We start from the raw sequence: 20,633 nt of genomic DNA, 5'->3' as shown, positions 1-20,633 counted from the left end.
AGAAATTGCTCCTCATCTCTGTTTTAAAGGATCGTCCCTTTAGTCTTAAATTGTGTCCTCTGGTTTTAGTTTCAAGTGGAAAGATCCTCTCCACGTCCACTCTATCCAGGTCTCGCAGTATCCTGTAAGTTTCAATAAGATCCCTCCTCATCCTTCTAAACTCCAACGAGTACAGACCCAAAGTCCTCAACCGTTCCTCATACGACACGCTCTTCATTCCAGGGATCATTCTTGTGAACCTCTGGGCGCTTTCCATGGCCAGCGCATCCTTCCTTTGATACGGGGCCCAAAACTGCTCACAATACTCCAAAAGGGGTCTGACCAGAGCCTTATACAGATTCAGAAGTCCATCCCTGGTCCTGCTCCCGCTACTGGCCTCAGCCCAGCATGGGCTCCACTTACAACCCCTGACTCCCTACACACCACCTCCCCCCACAATCCAAGCCTCCATACACCTACCCCAGAGCTCTGGTCACATTTCTGCTCTCGACCTCGGTCTCCCCTGCCCCCGCCCAGCTCTCGACCCATTCCCAGTCTTGGCACTGCTCTAGCTCTTGACTGGGTCGCCTCCTTCTATGGCCCCGGTCACACTCTTGGCCTTGTCCAGCAACAGCAACTCACGCAGCAGAGGCGGCACTAGGAAAACAGTCCAACTCAGGAAGGCTTTCTGCAGGCTGCACAAAGTACAAACAGCAACTTGGGGGGGGGGGGGGGGGGTGGGGGGCGCATAGCCTCTGCATCTCTCAATCACAGTAGTGTGTCAAAGCAAGATCAGAATTGGTGATGTGTACAATCGAGAGGAGTCGAGTGTTGCCTTTTCTGGGCCAGGAGGGGGCAGAAAATAAATTAAAATGGTCGAATTCCCTGATCCAAAATTTGGAATTCTGCCAAACAGCAGAAATTTCTCATCCTTGATGTAGACAATTAGGTTTTTTCATTCACTACCTTTTGTAAGTAAAGAATTGTCCCTTTGAGCACTGCATAAAATTTCTTCCATCCTCGTCTTCCTCTGGGAGCTGAAAAAAAAAAAAGAAATTCTGAGCCATATTTATTAATACGCTCTTACATAGGTACATTTTTTAAATCTACTTTGATGATCTAGAAGGACATCAATAGCAGTGTTAAAATCAAAATGTTTGAGTACAGGCATAGGTACTCAGTAATTTTTAATGAGGTGTTCATACTGAGATTATAATAAGGATGCAGCATGAGTCAATTGGCACTATTTAATGGAGGCGATGGAAGTCTTGCCTTCCGACCCGAGAGCCAGTGAGAACCTTGCATCGCCTTATTTTAGGAGGTCCTGCTGCATTAAATACCAATCAGGCCCTTAACTGGGTCGTGGTGAGTCTTCCCTGGGACCAAGGATCCCAGGCAGAGTAAAACCAGCCTGCAGAGATCTGTCGCCAAGCTTTGCATTTTGGGCTTCCTGAATGGCAAGTACCCCTCCTGATACTGGGTGAATTCTACCAGAGGCAGGATTAGGCCCTAAAGTAGGCATTAATAGCTCACTTAAGAATCTCAATGGGCTGGGAAAGCATACCTGCGATTTCCTGTCTCAGGCTTAATTGGGGCAGTAGTAGAAGGGCAGCTAGGTCCCCACTTGCCACCTGATTAAATGGCCCACCACCACCAAACACGCCACAAGGAGGGCATTAATTTTTTTCCAAATAGGTGAATTGAGGGCAGGCAACACAATAAGACTTCAGACTTTTATTTGTCAACTCAATAGCAGAACTTGTTTTTTATGCACACAATGCAAGATATTTACAGATATCAGATACTGTATGCCTCTATGCTTCAGTTACTGCATGTAAAGGTTTGTTTCCAAAAGATAAGACATATGGCAGGTTCTGCCAGGTTCAAGTACAAAATGGAACGTATGCCTACACATCGAGCAACTAATTAATCATATTGTAAAGATAATTGCGGCAATAATTGTTCACTACGGCAGGGGTATTCAACTGAACAATTCCTGTTTAGCGTATAGGCTCCATAATACAAGTAGCTGTGAAAAAGCGTACTTTCAAAAATCTTCAAGTGAATAAATATATATTGGCCTGGGTTTTGTTATGGTGGTGATGGCAAAACTATCCATATTTGCCGTCATTCCTCCACAGAAACTGATGACAACCTTGAAAGTTCAGACATGTGCAAAATAACACAGAAAACTCCTCAGAGGGTGTGCTGCAAAGGTTCACACAGACTGCTAACTGTCTTGCAATCATGAATGGGAGAGTAGTTCCACTTTAATGCCATTAGTCTGTAAAAGCCCTGGAAAAGTTACACCATGTTGAATGAGGTGCAACTGGGCTTTTAACAGTGTACATAACTTCATAACTACTGCTAAATACTCTTACTGGCCCTGAAAAGTTAATTTTATATTTGTCCTTCCTGTTGATTCCCTTATTTCCCCTTTCCTTATTTTTGCCGTTCACATTTTTGATCCATGGATGCTGAACGGACATGCATCTTTAACTAATTGTACTTGCTGCATATTTCATTATAGTTCTTGTTGTAAATAAACAGTAATTGTGTTTACATTTACAAACCTGGTGACTGTAATTATTGGGCAGCCAAAGGTCAAAGACTTTAGGTATTTTTCCAAGAATTATTTGTTAATTTAACTGTGTTCTGACTCCGGGTCAAGTGGGGCTGGTATAGATCCTGCCCGAGCCCAGGGTGTCGTAACATAATTTGGGGGCTCAGATCCAGGATCTTTGAAAGGTAGATGGCGAAGTTGGGATTACTGTATAAATTAAAAAGAGACACCAGGGGCGGGATTCTCCGACCCCCTGCCGGGTCGGAGAATCGCCGGGGACTAGTGTGGATCCCGCCCCCGCCGTGTCCCAAAGTCTCCGCCACCAGAGATTCGGCGGGTGCGGGAATCGCGCCGCGACGGTCGGCGGGGGAGGGAATCGCACCGCGCCGGTCGGCGGGCCCACCCCCACCGATTCTCCAGCCCACGATAGGCCGAAGTCCCGCTGCTGGAATGCCTGTCCCGCCAGCGTGGATTAAACCACCTTTAGAACAGCGGGACAAGGCGGCGCGGCCGGGCTCCGGGGTCCTAGGGGGGCTGCGCCCACGGTGGCCTGGCCCGTGATCGGGGCCCACCGATCCGCGGGCGGGCCTGTGCCGTGGGGGCACTCTTTTTCTTCCGCCTTCGCCATGGTCTTCACTATGGCAGAGGCAGAAGAGATCCCTCCCCTGCGCATGCGCGGGGATGACGTTAGCAGCCGCTGACGGTCCCGCGCATGCGCAGACCCACGTCGCCCGGCGAAGACCTTTCGGCCCCGGCTGGCGTGGCGCCAAAGGCCTTTCCCGCCAGCCGGTGGAGCGGAAACCACTCCGGCGCGGGCCTAGCCCCTCAAGGTGATGGCTTGGCCCCTAAAGATGCGGAGACGTCCGCACCTTTGGGGCCCGCCACTCCATTACGCCGGAACCCCCCTCCCCGCCGGGTCGGGGAGGATCCCGCCCCAGGTTTGTAGCAATATAACAGGATGGCTCTGGAAGTTGCCAAGACTTTTCTTCAGGTGGGCGACTTGTCTTTGGTTTATTTAAAGGGACTTCAAAAAGACAAACTGGATAAATTGGCAGGTGAATTAAAAATAGAGGTACCAGCTAAAGCTAGGAAGGTAGAGATAACTGATGTTATTGCTCAACATTTAAATTTGAAAGAGATGCCAGAAACACAGCCTGGGTCATAGCAACCATTAGCTGAATTAGCTAAATAAAATCCAGTTACACATGAAACAATTAGCGATGCAGCAAAAAGAAAGAGGAATGGAGATGGAAATGAGGAGGGTGGAATTAGAGAGAGAAGAAAAAGCAATCGAGAGTAAAACACAAAAGGGAGAATTCCAACTTAAGGTACTGGAAATTAGAGGGGAGCTGCCAGGAACGAGAGGGGAGCTTAATCTTAGAATGGAACCCAGTGGCAAAAAAAAGTTTACATTTATACAGGCCCTCCCAAAATGTGAAGAGAAGGAGGTATAAATTTTTTTAGGGCCTTTCAGAAAATAGCAACCCAAATGAGGTGGGCAAAAAAATAGTTGACATTACCCATGTAAAGTAAATTGATGGGGTGGGCACAGGAAGTTTATACTTCCCTGTGAGAGGCAGCATCTAAGAATTATGACGAGGTAAAAATGGCTGGAAGCGCCAAGAAACACATTATCGAACGGCCATTTGGGTAAATACGAGGCCTCAGCGGGGAACGCCGCAGCCGAGGCTGCACTTAGTCGCGTATTCTGCACTGAAGATCCCTGCTCGCCGGAAAACGGCATCCCGATCTCTTGACCTCCCCCCCGATGCGACCCGGGAACCCTCCCAAGTCCCAACTCACCGATAAGATGTCCTCAGGCACCACCGCACTCCCTTGAACCCACACAAAGCGCCCTAGGAATCAGGTCCAAAGGGGGGGGCCTTGCCAGATGGAGTGGGGAGAGGTGAGGGTGTGTTCCCAGGGGCTTCTGCAAGGTTGGGGGGGTTCTGCAAGTCGGGGGAAATTTCAGAGCAGTCAGACAAAATAACGCCCCGATCTGCGTTAAGCCTTTCCAGCAGGAAATTATTCAAGTGTGATCTTGGCAGAGAGAAACCCCCCGAGACCAAAAAAAAAGGCAAAGTGCTGTTGAATAGCGGGGTGTTTCTCGGAGCTGCAACCACCGAGAAACACCCCGCTAAACACACCCAAAACCGGACATAGATTTTTTTTCCCGTTGAATCACACCCATTCATTCAATCAGTTAATAATAGTTATCACAATACATTGAGTGCAATTACTGTCTCAGTATTGTGTTTTCCATCACTGTTAAGAAAGTACTAAGTGCATTATTCTAAGTGCTAATAAAATGTTAGTTCATAATGTTATGATCTGGACTTCCTCTTTGATGACTGTGAGAAGGAGAGATAAACTCACTCACTGAGCAATTTATACTTATTAATAGGATTAGTAGTTTAAACATGAATATGAGAACTGGTTGATACACAAAAGTTCACCAAGCCAAATCCAGCCCTCTGCGTAATAAGAAATAGACACTGGATCCAAAGCATTGACCATCTGTGTCCAATGGAATCTGTTGTTTGTATCCATCTTTTTCTGAACTTTGGGCATATCACTTACAAAGTTCATCAATTTTCTCCTGTAATTTAAAAAAATATATATCCTAAGATTATTACACAAGTAGGAAGTGTCATGGATTTGAAATGGGGAGCTGCTGACCTCATCAGATTCACCAAAGTCAACTCATTTATGGAACCATCAAGTGCTCCCTACATGTTTTCTGCGGACTGAAAATGAAATACCCGCTGGTATATTTTAAAAATTGATGTGCTGCATCAATGGAATTTTTCTAAGAGGCGTCATTTCATCCTTTGATTAAGAAAATGTGGATTTTCTTGTGGATATGTGTCCAGAAGATGGCGCCGGAGCGGGGCGACTCTCTGCGAGCTCTCCCCAACAGATCCACTTTTTACTTAACTTATACTCGTTCCAATCTTTTAAAATGTAATTACATTGTATACCTTGTGTTGCCCTATTATGTATTTTCTTTTCTTCCCTTTTCTTCCCATGTACTTAATGATCTGTTGAGCTACTCGCAGAAAAATACTTTTCACTGTACCTCGGTACACGTGACAATAAACAAATCCAATCCAATCCTGAGGACAGAGGCAATAGTTTGTGCTACAGAGAATCCTCCTCTGTGAACATTTAGATAGAGGCTAAACTACTAACATAGCTAACTCTAAGAAATGTTGCAAAGATTTGTGAAATTTTGTTAATAATTGAAAAATGTGACATAGTCCCGAATAAAAAATTAACATTTCAGTGCTGGTAAGGGTGTTTAGCAGTAATTGTGAAGTTAGGATATCGTTAAAAATTTAGTCACGTTAAGAGTGAATGTTCTTATCAATTCCTAAAATTTCCCATTAATTCAAGGGTGGGAGGGGTTTGAAGGATGGTCTTATCGCCACATAAAAGTGCAGAATTATTGACTTTTTTTTAGCAACTAATGATAATGCTCTTGTGTTATGGTGCGTATATGCGAAACAGTAATTGTGTAGTTCAAAACGTTATTGTAGTTTGTGTCAAATTTATGCCCATTGTAGGAATATCAGAAGATATGGTGAAAAGTCAGTAATATTGGGTGAGATTTTCCACATTTCCCCCACCGCCGTGTGTTTGTGGTGACAGAGGCGACCCACCAACTGGCTGGCAGCAGGATCTTCTGGTCCCGCCCTTGTCAATGGGGTTTCCCGCTGAATGTACTCTTTGATGCTGGGAAACAGTTGGCAGGACCATCGGGGTCCTGAAAGTCATTTTGGGATCCCTGTGCCTCTGGGACAGTTTGGGACTTTCACCACTTGCCAGCAATAAATAACTTCTGAAGCTAAGGGACTTGTTCGGTGGAGATTGAAATTTCCAAAGAGTCTGGGGCATCTTATTCTTTTTGTCTAAAAATTAACTTTGACGGGTAGTTAGTGTTGAATCGAACGTTGTACCTTAACTTTGAGCCCATGGGCATTTTCTGTCATGTTCCAGCACCTGGCCTTTAAAGGAACTGCTGCTTTGTCTACTTTCCTCTCCCCACCACCCCTCCACATGGCTGCCATCTGCCTTTGCCACTGGTGGCAAGCAGACACCTCACCACTCCTGGAGGTGCTCAGTGCTACTAATTGTCCACCGAGCTTTGCTCCCGCTCAATTAGGGCATTTAAATTTTAAAAGAGTTGGGACCCGGAATTCATCCGGGTGTCAGGTACCCAACCCAGCTTTGAAACAGCCAGCCTCGGTGTCCATGTAATCAGGATGGAATGGGAAAACTGCCACAACTGAGACCTCAAACTTTGGCGAGTCTAATAGATCAGCTTGTGAACCAAGACAAAGGCTTTGCTCTTCATGATGGCTAAGCGTCTGTTGCCGCTCAGGGTTCTGGTCATCTGCAAAGAACATCCCCCAGTTGGAGAATGGCAGGAGGAGCAGAGATTAGGCAGATACCTCCCACAATGGGACTGCAGCTGCATAACAAAGCCAGCTCCCCCAGAGGACTGTTGAAGAAATCAGACACAAGCAGCCAGGCAATATGGTTGTTAATAACTATGGGGTTATATCGAAGAGACACATGACATAGCCATGTCTATAGGCTCCTATTAAGAACTGACAAGGATTATTCATTGGTAAACATAAGACTGACAAATGTCACATAAAAATCTAGTGGGAAGAAATGCAGTTTCTTTACACAAACTTACATTGATTCCCTTGGGGCAGATCCCAGAAGCCAAATATGCCAATCTCAACTGGCCGAGCAGCGTGTATTGGGGACCTGTTTGCCTGCAGTCGGGAACTTGGCAGGGCGCTATGTTCAAATAGCTGTACTTTGGAAATGAAACCAACTCATACTCATGGTACAGGCTATTTTTCAGCAAAATACATTTACTGGAAGCACCATGAAACAGGAATGTGTGGCCATGGACACAATCTTCACCAAAATGGTTTTGTTCAAGAAAATAAGACTTTATTTAAGCTGTTGAATGTAAGTTTGCATAACTGGTCTGTAAAAATTCAACACTAGAAACATACTCACTTCTCTTGCCATCCATATCTGCATGTGTTTTACGATTGAGAACTCCATGTTTGTAGGTTGCTGCATTCAATGCCTGAGGGATGTCGAGGAAGGGATTACTGCTATCAATTATTCTGGTCACTTTCTTAGGACAACTATCATATTTATCATCCACAAGCTCAGAGAGAGATTTCCTCAACTCATCTTCATCTCTTAAAGAAAAGAGTGGAAGCACCAATCACTTTTATTGAAGACATTTAAAACAGTCTATTTTCTATAATGAAATACTTTGATACAATTTTGCATGTTGATTGGTAATTATATAATTTAATTCAAAGCACATCTCCGTTTACAATGTCATTTTACACATGTAAACTGGGTTTCAGTCACACTTTTGCAGATATACCAGCAGAATTTGAGCAGCTCTGATGAATTTCCCAACTCCGGTGCCAGCATAAAATGACTGGCACTGATCACAAAATGTAATAAAATGTAATTAGGGAAGGGGTCTCATGAAGTTCAATCTGGCAGTTTGCTGAGAGCATCAAAAAAGTCTAGAGAAAGGGTGTTATGATGTCAACTGGCAAACTTGAAGCTCTCCGTGACGTAATAGATATACATTGATCAAAAATGGAAAGTTGCAAATGTCACACCTTGGTTCAAGAAAGAATTTAAGGATAAACCCAGCAATTATCGGCCATTCAGTTTAATCTTGGTGGTGGGAAACATTAAGAAATGATCATTTGGGACAAGATTAACAGCCACTTGTACAAATGTAAATTAGGGGAGCCAGAATGGATTTTTTAAAGTTGCGTTTAACCAATTTGATTGAGCTTTTTATGACGTAATAGAGAGGATTTATGGGGGTATTGCAGTTGATATAATCTATATGGACTTCCAAAAGGCTTTTGATAAGGTGTCATTGTCAGCTGTCCCTCGATTCGAGGTTGATGTCTACTCAGGGTCAGACGTTTTTGCCATGGGTTTTCATGTGACTGAATAGGCTGATTTATTGACTACAAATCTTTGGGCACATGTGCAGGATGTCCCATGAGATAGTAGGATCCAGAGTGCAGAATCTGCTTCCTTTTATTTCCTTACAAGCAAAATTGAAGCCAATGGAATAAAAGGGACAGTGACAGCATAGAAATGGATATGGCTGACTGGTAAGAAACAAAGAAAGAGTACTGGTGGACGGTTGTTTTTGAGACTGAAGAAAGATATACAGTTGGGTTTCTCAAGGGTCAGGCCTAGGATCACTGCTGTTCATGGTATATATTAATAATCTAAACTTGAGTGTACAGGGCACAAGTTCAAAATTTTGTTTGACAGTGTGGTTAAAATATGTACGGAATCCAGGGCTTTACAAATAGAGGCATAGAGTACAAAAGTAAGGAAGCTATGATGAATCTTTATTCTGATGATTCAGTCTCAACTGTAGTATTGCATTTAATTCTGAGCTCCACATTTTCGGAAGGATGTGAAAGCTTTATAGAGGGTGCAGAAAAGATTTATGATAATGATTCCAATGTTTACAATGCTATATTCCGCATTTGGCATAGGGGGCGAAAGCCATCAATAACATCAGACTAGGATGTCTACCAAGTTTCCCTGTGGAATGAGATTAATAAAGTTTAGGGACAGACTGTGCTACTACTGGCCAATGAGGTGGAACTCAGACTTCAAAGGTCTTGTCCCTTATGGAAATCACTCATACCTTGAATCACTTACAGATAGAGCCAAGGAGCTGCCCTTGTACTGTTCTGGAGGACTGTGATTCATCTAGGATAATAAATTTGATCATGTTATGGTGGCTTTTCTGGATTGTGTTCAATAATTTAAAGAAGGGGAAATGGGTGATGATACTGGCTTCTGATTACCATATAGAATAGATGGGAAAAGGGGGGAAAAAAGAATGGCATGGTGGTTAGCACTGCTGCCCCACAGCGCCAGGGATCCGGGTTTGATTCCTGCCTTGGATGACTGTCTGTGTGAAGTTTCCACATTCCCCCTGTGCCTGTGTGGGTTTCCTCCGGGTGATTCAGTTTCTTCCCACAGTCCAAAGATGTCCAGGTTAGGTGGATTGGCCATGCTAAAATTTCCCCTTAGTTTCCAAAGATGTGCAAGTTATGGGGATAGGGCTGGGGAATGGGCCTGGGTAGGGTGTCCTTTCAGAGGGCTGGTGCAGACTCGATGGGCCGTATGGCCTCCTTCTGCACTGTAGAGATTCAACAGAAAGTGCAGAGGAATAAGGGGCAGGGTTCTCTGGCCTCCCAACAGTGTGTTTCTCGGAGGCAGGAGGAGGTGTGCCATTTGCTGGCGGCAGGATTCTCTGCGCCCGCCACTGTAAATGGCAATTCCCTTCGAAACCACCCCACGGACTTTCAGCGGCAGCCATGGTGTGAGTGGTCGCACATTTGGCAGCATTTGTTCTGGTTCTTTTCCCCATTTGCCAGTGGAAAAAGGTGTAGAGGTAATTGAGGAAAGTTAAACTCCACTGGTGGTGCTGGTGGATGGATCCACGGACCAGAAGTGGGTCGAGAAGAAGGGTGCTGTTGGAGCAAGAAATTCTTTGAGCGCCACAGGTGAAGATGGTGGAGGGCAAAGGGTCAGCCCTGTTCGCCCAGTTGTCAACAGAGCAGCTGGAAGTTCAGCCAGCAGAGGAGGGAAGCCCAGGAGGTCCAGGCCAAGGTGATGGAACCGCTAAAAGCAGGGATCGATCGGGTGGAACAGAGGCTGGTGTCCTAAGACCAGGCTATTCGGAACATGGAGGAGGAGGTGGGGGAGCATGAGGAGCACGTTACCTCGTTGGCGGCTAAGATCGGAATGATGCGAGAGACCCAGAAGCGGCTGTATGAGAAGGTGGAGGATCTAGAGCCGCTCCTGGAGACAAAACTTAAGAATTGTGACTGAAGGCATCGAGGGAGCGGATGCTGGCTCATATGTAGCCAAGATGCTGGAGCAGTTGATGGGGGAGGGGGCCAAAGGCCCCTGGAAGTCGACTGGGCACATAGGACGCTGATGAGGAAGCCGCAGGTGAACGAGCCGCCGAGGGCGATGGTGGTTTGGCTCCACTGATTCCTTGACAAGGAGAACATATTGCGGTGGGCCAGGCAGACGAGGAGGCTCACTTGGGAAGGTAATGAGCTCTGGGTGTACCAGGACCTGGGCATTGTGAGCCGGGTTTAATCGAGAGAAGGCTGCTCTCTTTAAGAAGGGGTGAAGTTTGGGATGCTGTACCCAGCCCGCCTCTGGGTGACTCAGGACAGCCAAGAACGTTATTTTGGGACACCAGAGGAGGCGACGGAGTTTTTAAGAGACAATGGACTGGCAGGAGAGGGTGGACAGTGAACTGTGGAGGAGGTGTGAGGGGATGTGGGTTTTCACTGCCTTTTTCGTGTTCACTGACTTTTGTTTGTTGGCTTTGGGCAAACCTCTCTTCGTCGAGATGTCTTGTTGGGTTTGGTGGCGGGATGTTTGGGGTGAGTGCACATTTTTCTTATTTAATTGTTGTCTGTGCTATGGAGGTGAGCGAGCAGGGGGAGAGGAATCTGTGGGACGTGAGGGGTAGGTGGTTTAGGGCCATGGCTGGGGGCTGCCAGGCTAGCTGGGCAGGCTAGTTAATGGGAGGGCAGTGCGGGGTGACTAAGTGGTTGGTGTAGAAGAGGGGGATGGGATTGTTGTTTTGTTTAGGGTTGGGGGGGTGGAGGGGGCGTTGCTGACAAAGGTGTGGCTGCCGTGGCGCAGAAAGAAGTGGGGGGGGGGGAGAGAGACGGTGGACATCCGAGGGTGGGCCTGGAGGGTCATGTGACATGGCCCGGGGTTGGCCCAAGAAATTATATGGTTGATCGGCAGAGGAGGGGGGCGGGGTAGCCCCTGACCAGATTGGTCACATGGAACATGAGAGCGCTGAATGGGCCAGTCAAACAGTTGCATGTGTTCGCGCACTTCAGGAACTTGAAGGCGGACGTGACTTTTTTGCAAGAAACGCACTTGAATATCGGGGATCAGACTAGACTAAGGAAAGGGTAGGTAGGGCAAATTTTTCATTCCCAGGATTAGATATGAAGAAGCAGGAGGTGGAGGTGCTGATAAACAAGTGGGTGGCGTTTGAGTTGGGAAATATTTCCGCAGATTCATTCGAGGCGTTTTTGATGGTGAGTGGGAAGCTGGAGGGGGTGCCAGTGGTCCTGGTGAATGTCTATGCCCCAAACTGGGATGATGTGGACTTCATGAGGCGGGGAATGTCCCAGACCTGGACTCGCATCGATTGATTAAGGGACGGCATTTTAATATGGTCATTGAACCAGGTCTGGACCAGTCGAGCCCGAGGTCAAGGCGGGTATCGCTGGTGGCGAATGAGCTGAAGGGGTTCATGGAGCGCATGGGAGGGGTGGATCCGAGGGGGTTTGGGAAGCCAAGGGCGAAGGAGGTCTTCTACTTCTCCCATGAGCACAGGGTGTACTCACGAATTGATTATTTTGTGGTGGACAAGATGTTACTGGCAGGGTGGTCGACTTGGGGTGCTCGGCAATTGTGGTTTCAGACCATGCGCCGCACTGGGTGGACTTACAAGTGGAACTGGGAGGGCCCTAACACCCGCAGTGGAGACTGGATGTAAGGCTGTTAGCGGATGAGAAGTTTTACGAGCGGGTGAGGGCCGCCATTTGGGGGTATGTAGAACTGAATGATACGGGTGGGTTTCGGCTGCCACGCTATGGGTGGCACTCAAGGCAGTGGTCAGCAGGGAGTTCATATCGATCCAGGCGCATAGGGAGAAGGTGGAACGACCAGAGATGGAAAGGCTGGTGGACAAGATTCTGTGGGTGGATAGGAGGTTTTCGGAGGCCCTGGAGGCGGGTCTGTTGAAGAAGAGGCAGAAACTCCAGATGGAGTTTGGATTGGGGTCCACAGGGAAGGCAGTGGAGCAGTTGCGGAGGGCCAGAGAGGTAGTGTACGAGTCAGGGAGAGGGTGAGCAGGATGCTGGCCCACCAACTTAGGAAGAATGGTGCTGGACCCGGTGGAGGTGAATGGGGTTTTCAAGGAGTTTTATAAGAGGCTCCATGAATCAGAGCCCCCGGTCCGGGGGGGGGCCCTCACTGGACTGATGGAGGTGATGGAGGGCATGGGAACGATGCAGGCAGGGAAGGCCCTGGGCACAGATGGGTTTCCTGTAGAAATTTATGAGACATTTGTTGGGATCTGGGGCCCCCACTGGTAAGGACAATCTTTGAGGTGAGGGAGAAGGGATGCTCCCCCTATATTATCGCAGGCGTCCATATCCCTAATATTAAAGAAGGATAAAGGTCCGGAGCAGTGTGGGTCCTGCCAGTCAATATCTTTGCTAAATGTGGACGCCAAATTGCTGGCAAAGATCTTGGCCTCGCAAATTGAGAACTGTGTGCCGGGGTGATAGGGGAGGACCAGACGGGATTCGTAAAGGGGAGACAGCTGTTGGTAAACGCCAGGAATTACTGAATGTGATAATGATGTCCCCGGAGGGACAGGACGTGGAGGTTGCAATGGATGCAGAGAAGGCGTTCGATCGGATGGAACGGGAGTATTTGTGGGAAGTGCTGGGGCAGTTAGGGTTTGGCCAAGGGTTTGTGGACTGGGTCCGATTGTTATAGAGGGCACCGTTGCGAGTGTACAGACAAATCGGGTGAGCTTGGGGTTCTTCAGCCTACACCGGGGACAAGGCAGGGGTGCCCACTCTCCCTGTTGCTTTTTGCCTTGACAATAGTGTCATTAGAGCATCAAGATTGTGCGAGGGGCGGGGGGGGTTCAGCACAGGGTCTCGCTATATCGGACGACCTGTTGCTTTAGGGTGCATATGGTGGTGGCCAGGATGAGTAGGTTCTTTGAGGGGGTGGAGGACAGGTGTGGGCGGTGCGCGGAGAGGCCCGTGAACCTGGTTCACATGTTTTGGGCTTGTCCGAAACTGAAGGGGTTCTGGCAAGGGTTCGCGGACGTAATGTCCGAGGTGCTGAGGGTGAAGGTGGCTCCAAGTGCAGAAGTGCGATATTTGGTGTGTCGGAATACCTGGGAATCCAGGGGGCGAGAGAAACCGACGTTCTGGCCTTTGCCTCCCTGGTAGCCCAGAGACGGATTTTGTTGGGAGTGGAGGGACTCGGGGGCGTCAAAACCAGGGGCGTGGGTGAGCGACCTGGCGGAGTTCCAAAGACTGCAGAAAATTAAGTTTGCCTTGAGAGGGTCAATGGAAGGGTTTGCCCAGAGATGGAAAGTTTATTGACTTCTTCACGGAAAATTGAGGTGTCAGCAGGGTGAGGGGAGAAAGAGAGTAAAATGGGGAAGGCAGGATGGGAGGAAGGGAACGGCAGGGAGGTTGGGACATTCAGATAGTTATTTATTTATTATGAGGTTTCTGTTTGTTCCTACTCTTGTGTTGGTTTGTGTTTAATGTTTATACAAATGCCTTAATAAAAGTATTTTTTTTTAAACCACCCCATGCCGCCGGGAAAGCGTGGGCAGGGGTGCACTGTCAAGAGGACTAGAGAATCTTGCACCAGCAAACGGCCAGAGAACTCTGGCCAAGGTGTTTGGCAAAAGATTCAAAGGGAACACAAGGAGAAATGTCTTCATTTACTGAGTGATTAGGATTCAGAATGCACTGCCTGAGAGGGGGATGGAAGTGGATTCAATTGAGGATTTCAGAAGGGAATTTTATGAGCACTGGAAGAAAACAAACTTGAATAGGGGAGAAGGGAAGAGGAGTAGGAATAACAAAATTGCTCTTGCAGAGAGCTGGCATGGGCTTGATGGGATAAAGAATACCCTTCTATGCTGTAACCATTCTATGAAGTCCTGCCACATCCAGTTGTGACAGGTGCCGGACAATCAAACAACTTACTGGAGGAGGAGATTTCACAAATATCCCCATCCTCATTGATGGGAGGAGCCCAGTACATCAGTGTAAAAGACAAGGCTGAAGCATCCGCAATAATCTTCAGTTTTAGGATTAGGGAAAACTCCAAGTCGTTCTACACTTACGTGAAAAATAAGAGGATGATCAGAGTGAGAGTAGGGCTGATCAGGGATAGTGGAGGGAACTTGTGCCTAGAGTCTGAGGAGGTAGGGGAGGCCTTCATGAATATTTTGCTTCAGTATTCACTCGAGAGAGGGGCCTTGTTGCTCATGAGAACAGCGTGAACCAGGTTAATAGGCTCAAACAGGTTGATATTAAGTAGGAGGATGTGCTGGAAATTTTGAAAAGCATCAGGATAGATAAGTCCCCGGGCCAGGTGGGACATACCTTACTGTGGGAAGCAAGGGAGGAGATTGCGCATCGTTGGCGATGATCTTTACGTCCTCACTCTCCACTGGAGTAGTACCAGATGATTGGAGGGAAGCGAATGTTGTTTCCCCTGTTCAAGAAAGGGAACAGGGAAAGACTTGGGAATTACAGACCAGTCAGTCTTACATCTGTGGTGAGCAAAATACTGGAAAGGATTCTGCGAGATAGGACTTATGATTGTTTAGAAAACCATAGTATGATTAAAGATAGTCAGCATGGCTTTGTGAGGGGCAGGCTATGCCTCACAAGCCTCATTGAATTCTTTGAGGATGTGACAAGACACATTGATGAAGGTCAGGCAGTGGATGTGGTGTATATGGATTTCAGTAAGGCATTAGATAAGGTTCCCCATGGTAGGCTCATTCAGAAAGTCAGGGGGCATGGGATATAGGGAAATCTGGTTGTCTGGATACAGAATTGGCTGGCCGAAAGAAGACAGCGAGTGGTAGTGGATGGAAAGTATTCCGCCTGGAGGTCGATGACCAGTGGTGTCCTGTAGGGATCTGTTCTGGGACCTCTGCTCTTTGTGGTTTTTATAAATGACTTGGATGAGGAAGTGGAAGGGTGGGTAAGTAATTTTGCCGATGAAACAAAGGTTGGTGGAGTTGTAGATAGTGTCGAGGGCTGTTGCAACAGGACACTGACAGAATGCAGAGCTGGGCTGAGAAGTGGCAGATGGAGTTCAACCTAGATAAATGTGAAGTGATTAATTTTGGAAGGTCAAATTTGAATTAGGATAAATGGTCGGCACAATATCGTGGGCCGAAGGGCCTGTACTGTGCTGTATTGTTCTGTGTCCTAAGTGCCGAGTGGATGATGCATCTCGGTCTTCGGTCTTCTCCAGAGGTCCCCAGTTTCTCAGACACCAGTCTTCATCGAATTCAATTTGTGCTGCGTGAAATCAAGAAACAGCTGAAGGCACCGAATACTGCAAAGGCTATGGGCCCTGACAATATTCCCGCAGAACTTGCCCCCTCCGCCAAACTGTTCCAGTACAGTTACAACACTGGCATCTATGCGTTGGAAAATTACCCATTTACGTCCTGTACACAAAAAGCAGGAGAAATCCAAATGGGGCAATTACTGCCCTGTAAGTCTACACTCAATCATCAGTGTTGGAAGGGGTTATTAAAAGTGCTTTCAAGCAGCGCTTACTTAGCAATAATCTGCTCACCGGTGCTCAGTTTTGTTTCTGCCAGGGTCACTCAGTTCCTGACCTCATTACAGCCTTGATTCAAACATGGACAAAAGAGCTGAATGCCAGAGGTGAGGTGAGAATGACTGCTCTTGACATCAAGGCAGCATTTGATTGGATATGGCATCTCGGAGCCCTAGCTAAACTGGAGTCAATGGGAATGAGGGGGAAAACTCTCTGGTTGGAATCATACCTAGCACAAAGGAAGCTGGTTGTGGTTGTTGGAGGTCAGTCATTTCAGTCCCGGGGCATCACGGCAAGAGTTCCTCAAAGTAGTGTCCCAGACCCAACCATCTTCAGCTGTTTCATCAATAACCTTCCTTCCAACATAAGGCCAGATGTGGGAATGTTTGCCGATGATTGCACAACGTTCAGCACCATTCGTGACTCCTCAGATAATGAAGGAGCACATGTCCAAATGCAGCAAGACCTGGACAATGTGCAGGTTTGGGCTGACAAGTGGCAAGTAACATTCACGCCATACAAGTGCCAGGCAATGACCATCTCCAATAATCAGAAGCTCTTTTGTGGGGTGGAAGACTCAATTACAAGGTTCAAGGTGAGAAGGGAAAGTTTAGGGGAGATGTGCGGGGAAAGTTTTTCACGCAGAGAGTGGTGGGTACAGGGAACACATTGCCAGTGGAAGTGGTGTAGGCAGGCATGATAGCAACGTTTAAGATATATCTTGATAGGCACAGGAACGGGTGGGGAATGGAGGGATACAAAGTAGTAGGTCTAAATAAGGAATCTGGATCGGTGCAGGCTTGGTGGGCAAAAGGGCCTGTTCCTGTGCTGTAATGTTCTTTGTTCTAAGAGAGAATTAAACCATCGCCCCTTGACATTCAATGTCATTACCATCACTGAATTCCCTATCAACATCCTGGAGGTTACAACTGACACGAAACTGAACTGGACTAGCCGTCCAAATATTGTGGTTACAAAAGCACGTCAGAGGCCAGGAATCCTGCGACAAGTAACTCACCTCCTGACTTCCCAAAGCCTGTCCATACCTATAAGCACAAGTCAGGATTGTGATGGAATACTCCTCACTAGCCTGGATGAGTGTAGCACCAACAACACTCAAGAAACTAGACACTATCCAGGACAAAGCAGCCCGCTTGATTGGCACCCCTTCCACAAACATTCACTCCCTCCACCACCAATGCATAGTGACAGCCATGTGTACCATCTACAAGATGCTCTGCATGAACTCACTAAGGCTCCTTCGCAGCACCTTCCAAACCCACAGCAACTACCATCTAAAAGGACAAGGGCAGCAGCTACATAGGAACCCCACCACCTGGAGGTTCCCTGCCAAGTCACTCACCACCCTGACTTGAAAATATAGCTCTGACCCTTCCCTGTCGATGCATCAAAATCCTCCCACCACATGGGCTGCAGCGGTTCAAGCAGGCAGCCCATCACCACCTTCTCAAGGGCAATTAAGGATGGGCAACAAACGCTGGCCTATCCAGTGAAAATTGCATCCAGTAAAAATGAATTTTTAAAAATGATTCTTCATTCAAGGGACAGATTTCAGATGGCAAGTTTCATAGACAGGAGAAGTGTCATTATTGATATTGTGAAAGGTTTGGGACACTTAATGCATCAGAATATTTTTGTGTCACAAATATAGAAGTTGCACTTACACAGCCCACTCCAGCTTTTCATTTTTTATTGAGTTGTACAATCCCTGAAGGAAAATAAATTATATTTTATTAGTGGTCATTTAAACATGAAATTGAATTTAAAGGTAATTAATTAAATATGCATTGCAAACAATTATTTTCTACTGTCATCATCATTTTGTTAGAAAAATAGCAAATAATTTGGTTTTGGTTGTACTTTGAAAACCTATTGTCCTGCAAGCCAAGTAATTTTTTAAATGTCACATGAATTAAGTTTCTCCTCAGGCTCAAATCACACCAATTTGTGCGAGTTTTAACAAGCGTTTCCTTCCTCAAAGTTTCCAAATTCAGTTGCATATCGTCGAATTCAGCTGCAAACCTGCCATGAACCAGGGCAACTGTGCGCAGTTACATTAATACAACTGAAAATAGGCTCATCGCAAACAAAAGAAGCAATTTTAAATCATAGTTTATCTCCATCATCTGTGAGTAACCAGATGTTAAACAAAGGTGACTTTTAAAGATACACAACCATTTGCTAGTTGTATTGAAATTTGTAAGATTTTAAAACATACCTGTTAGTGTCCTTGCACCCAAAAGATCCAGCTTAACCTTTGGAAACTCTTGGTTAGTTTAGCACAGGGCTAAATCACTGGCTTTGAAAGCAGACCCAGGCAGGCCAGCAGCACGGTTCAATTCCCGTACCAGCCTCCCCGAACAGGCGCCGGAATGTGGCGACGAGGGGCTTTTCACAGTAACTTCATTTGAAGCCGACCTGTGACAATAAGCGATTTTCATTTCCTCAAAAGTCCACAAATGTGTATAATTAGCGGAGACTCTCAATAGTGATTGATTCATCTTGAGAGTGCAGCCAGTTCTGTGGGCAGGGCTTCCATCCAGCACAATGCTTTTTAAACCAGCACAAAACATCGTGTGAACTCTATTTATGTTGAACATGCTAGGTGGTTAGAATTCTGCAGTCTTTTGCACCAGTTACATTGATTTCAACTGAGTTGTGTCAAAAAAGTACAAACGAGTAGAAATTCCAGGCCTTGTTGCTGTGTAATGTGATATTAAAGTATCATAAGGAGACTTTGCTTGAGGTAAGGTTCCATAAATGTAGACAGTGTATCGATATGTTTTTAATACAGAGAAATTCTCTGAGACAGAAGCCAAACATGGATACCAAGCCTAAAGAAGGAATTATTAAAAGGCTTGGTTGAAGAATCATAGAATCATGGAATTTACAGTGCAGAAGGAGGCCATTCGACCCATCGAGTCTGCACCGGCCCTTGGAAAGAGCACTCTACCCAAGCCCATACCTCCACCTTATCCCCACACCTCAATCCTATCCCCCTAACCCCACCAAACTTTTCTTGAACATTAAGGGCAATTTAGCACAGCCAAACAACCTAACCTGCACATCTTTGGACTGTGGGAGGAAACCAGAGCACCCGGAGGAAACCCAAGCAAACACGGGGAGAACGTGCAGACTCCACACAGACAGTGACCCAAGCCGGGAATCGAACCTGGGACCCTGGAGCTGTGAAACAACTGTGCTAACCACTATGCTACCGTGGTTTAAGGAGGATCTTAATGAGGAGATGCAGGGAGTTTAGAGAGGGAATTGCAAACTGATTAAAGACATGACCAGCAATGGTGAGGTGAAGTGGGGGAAACACAATAGACCAGAGCCAGGGGAAAAGAAAATTTAGTTGAGTGGCGATGGGGCAGAGAGGGACGATTGGAAGACCGGAGGAAGCTACATAGTTGTGAGGAACAACGTGGTGTGCAGAAGTTGGGACTGACCTGAAGAATGCCTGGAGCTGCCTCTGGAGTGTAGGAAGGAGGCTGCCAGTGACCCTGGATCCTGAAACACCACAGCAGTGGGTGGAAAGAGCATCTACAAGTGGATCTTCCAGTTTCAGTGTCATTGAGGAGAACCATCTTGCAGCTTCAGAGTGTTCCCAGAGATCCATTTTCCAATTCAGGAGCTCCATCGTCTTCCTTCAATGGTAGGTCAGTGATGTTGGGCACCCACACAGGTTGGCGGGGTGAGTGCCATCATGCCTGCCCCACCATGGAGTACAGCACTAAACGTCTTGCTGCCGCCGTAGTCCCACATGGGAGAATTCCGCACTTTGTTCCAGGAGGCAGCCAAATCCCTTAAACCAGGTATGTTGGATTTGATCTATGTTCAGAGGCAGGACGGGTTGGCAACAAGTGAAACAGGCATGGGGATCCAAAAATAGTAATGCAAGAATCTCAGCCCTTGCAATTGTCCAACAGATTTAGATTCTTGCTGTTTGTGTAGATAAGCAGAGGGACTGCAGGAAGGATAAGCAAACTGACCATGACACCATCATACAGAAAGCTAATAAACTGAGGAGAGTAAAAAGGAATGCAGTTGTAAACGGTGACAGGAAAGTTAAGGAATAAATAGAGTTTTCAGCAGCCGAGAGCATGAGTCCTGAATGCTGTGTTGTCTCCCTGGTGCCAGGATAAGCCTTGAGAGATGGTGAGGAACTTAAGAGTGGGAGGAGAAGGATCCAGTTGTTGTGGTCCACATGTATAAGAAAGAGGTTCTGCTGAGCAATTAGGGCTAAATTAAAAGCAGAACCACAAAGGCAATACTCGTTGGATTACCATCTGAGGCACAAGCAAACTGGTATGAGATAAATTAGACTTGAATGCGTGGATCAAAGATTGATGTGGGAGAATTGGGTTTCATGGGTACTGGCACCAGTACTGGGGAAAAGGGGAGGTGTACTATTGAGACAGCCTTTACCTGAACCACAATGGGACCAGCATACTGGTGAGTTGTATAACGCGGGCTGTAGAAAGGGCTTCAAACTAAATAGTGGGAGGGTAGGGGAGGATTCTTGTGAGAAGAGATTTGGAAAAGTAGAGAGAAAGGCAATAATGCAGGGTAG

General features: G+C 46.8%; 1 protein-coding gene across 7 annotated transcripts in view; it reads right to left on the bottom strand.

The window, feature by feature from the left end:
• LOC140426938 (PH and SEC7 domain-containing protein 2-like) overlaps positions 1-20,633 on the bottom strand; it is a 294,703-nt gene that overhangs the window by 49,612 nt on the left and 224,458 nt on the right. For 5 of the 7 annotated variants that reach the window (XM_072512238.1, XM_072512239.1, XM_072512237.1 and 2 more), the window contains 3 exons: positions 17,722-17,765; positions 7,583-7,773; positions 946-1,016 (listed from right to left, as the gene is read on the bottom strand). In XM_072512238.1, the coding sequence (XP_072368339.1) occupies positions 946-1,016; positions 7,583-7,773; positions 17,722-17,765 (306 nt within the window). Of the gene's footprint in view, positions 1-945; positions 1,017-7,582; positions 7,774-17,721; positions 17,766-20,633 lie in introns of those variants that run through there. The other 2 variants (XM_072512243.1, XR_011948349.1) reach the window with 2 other exon arrangements.

Source organism: Scyliorhinus torazame, chromosome 7 (assembly GCF_047496885.1).
Source record: "Scyliorhinus torazame isolate Kashiwa2021f chromosome 7, sScyTor2.1, whole genome shotgun sequence".
In the NCBI taxonomy this organism is placed as follows: Eukaryota; Metazoa; Chordata; class Chondrichthyes; order Carcharhiniformes; family Scyliorhinidae; genus Scyliorhinus; species Scyliorhinus torazame.
Note: the sequence above shows the minus strand (reverse complement) of the source record. Positions and strands in the feature narration are given on the sequence as shown.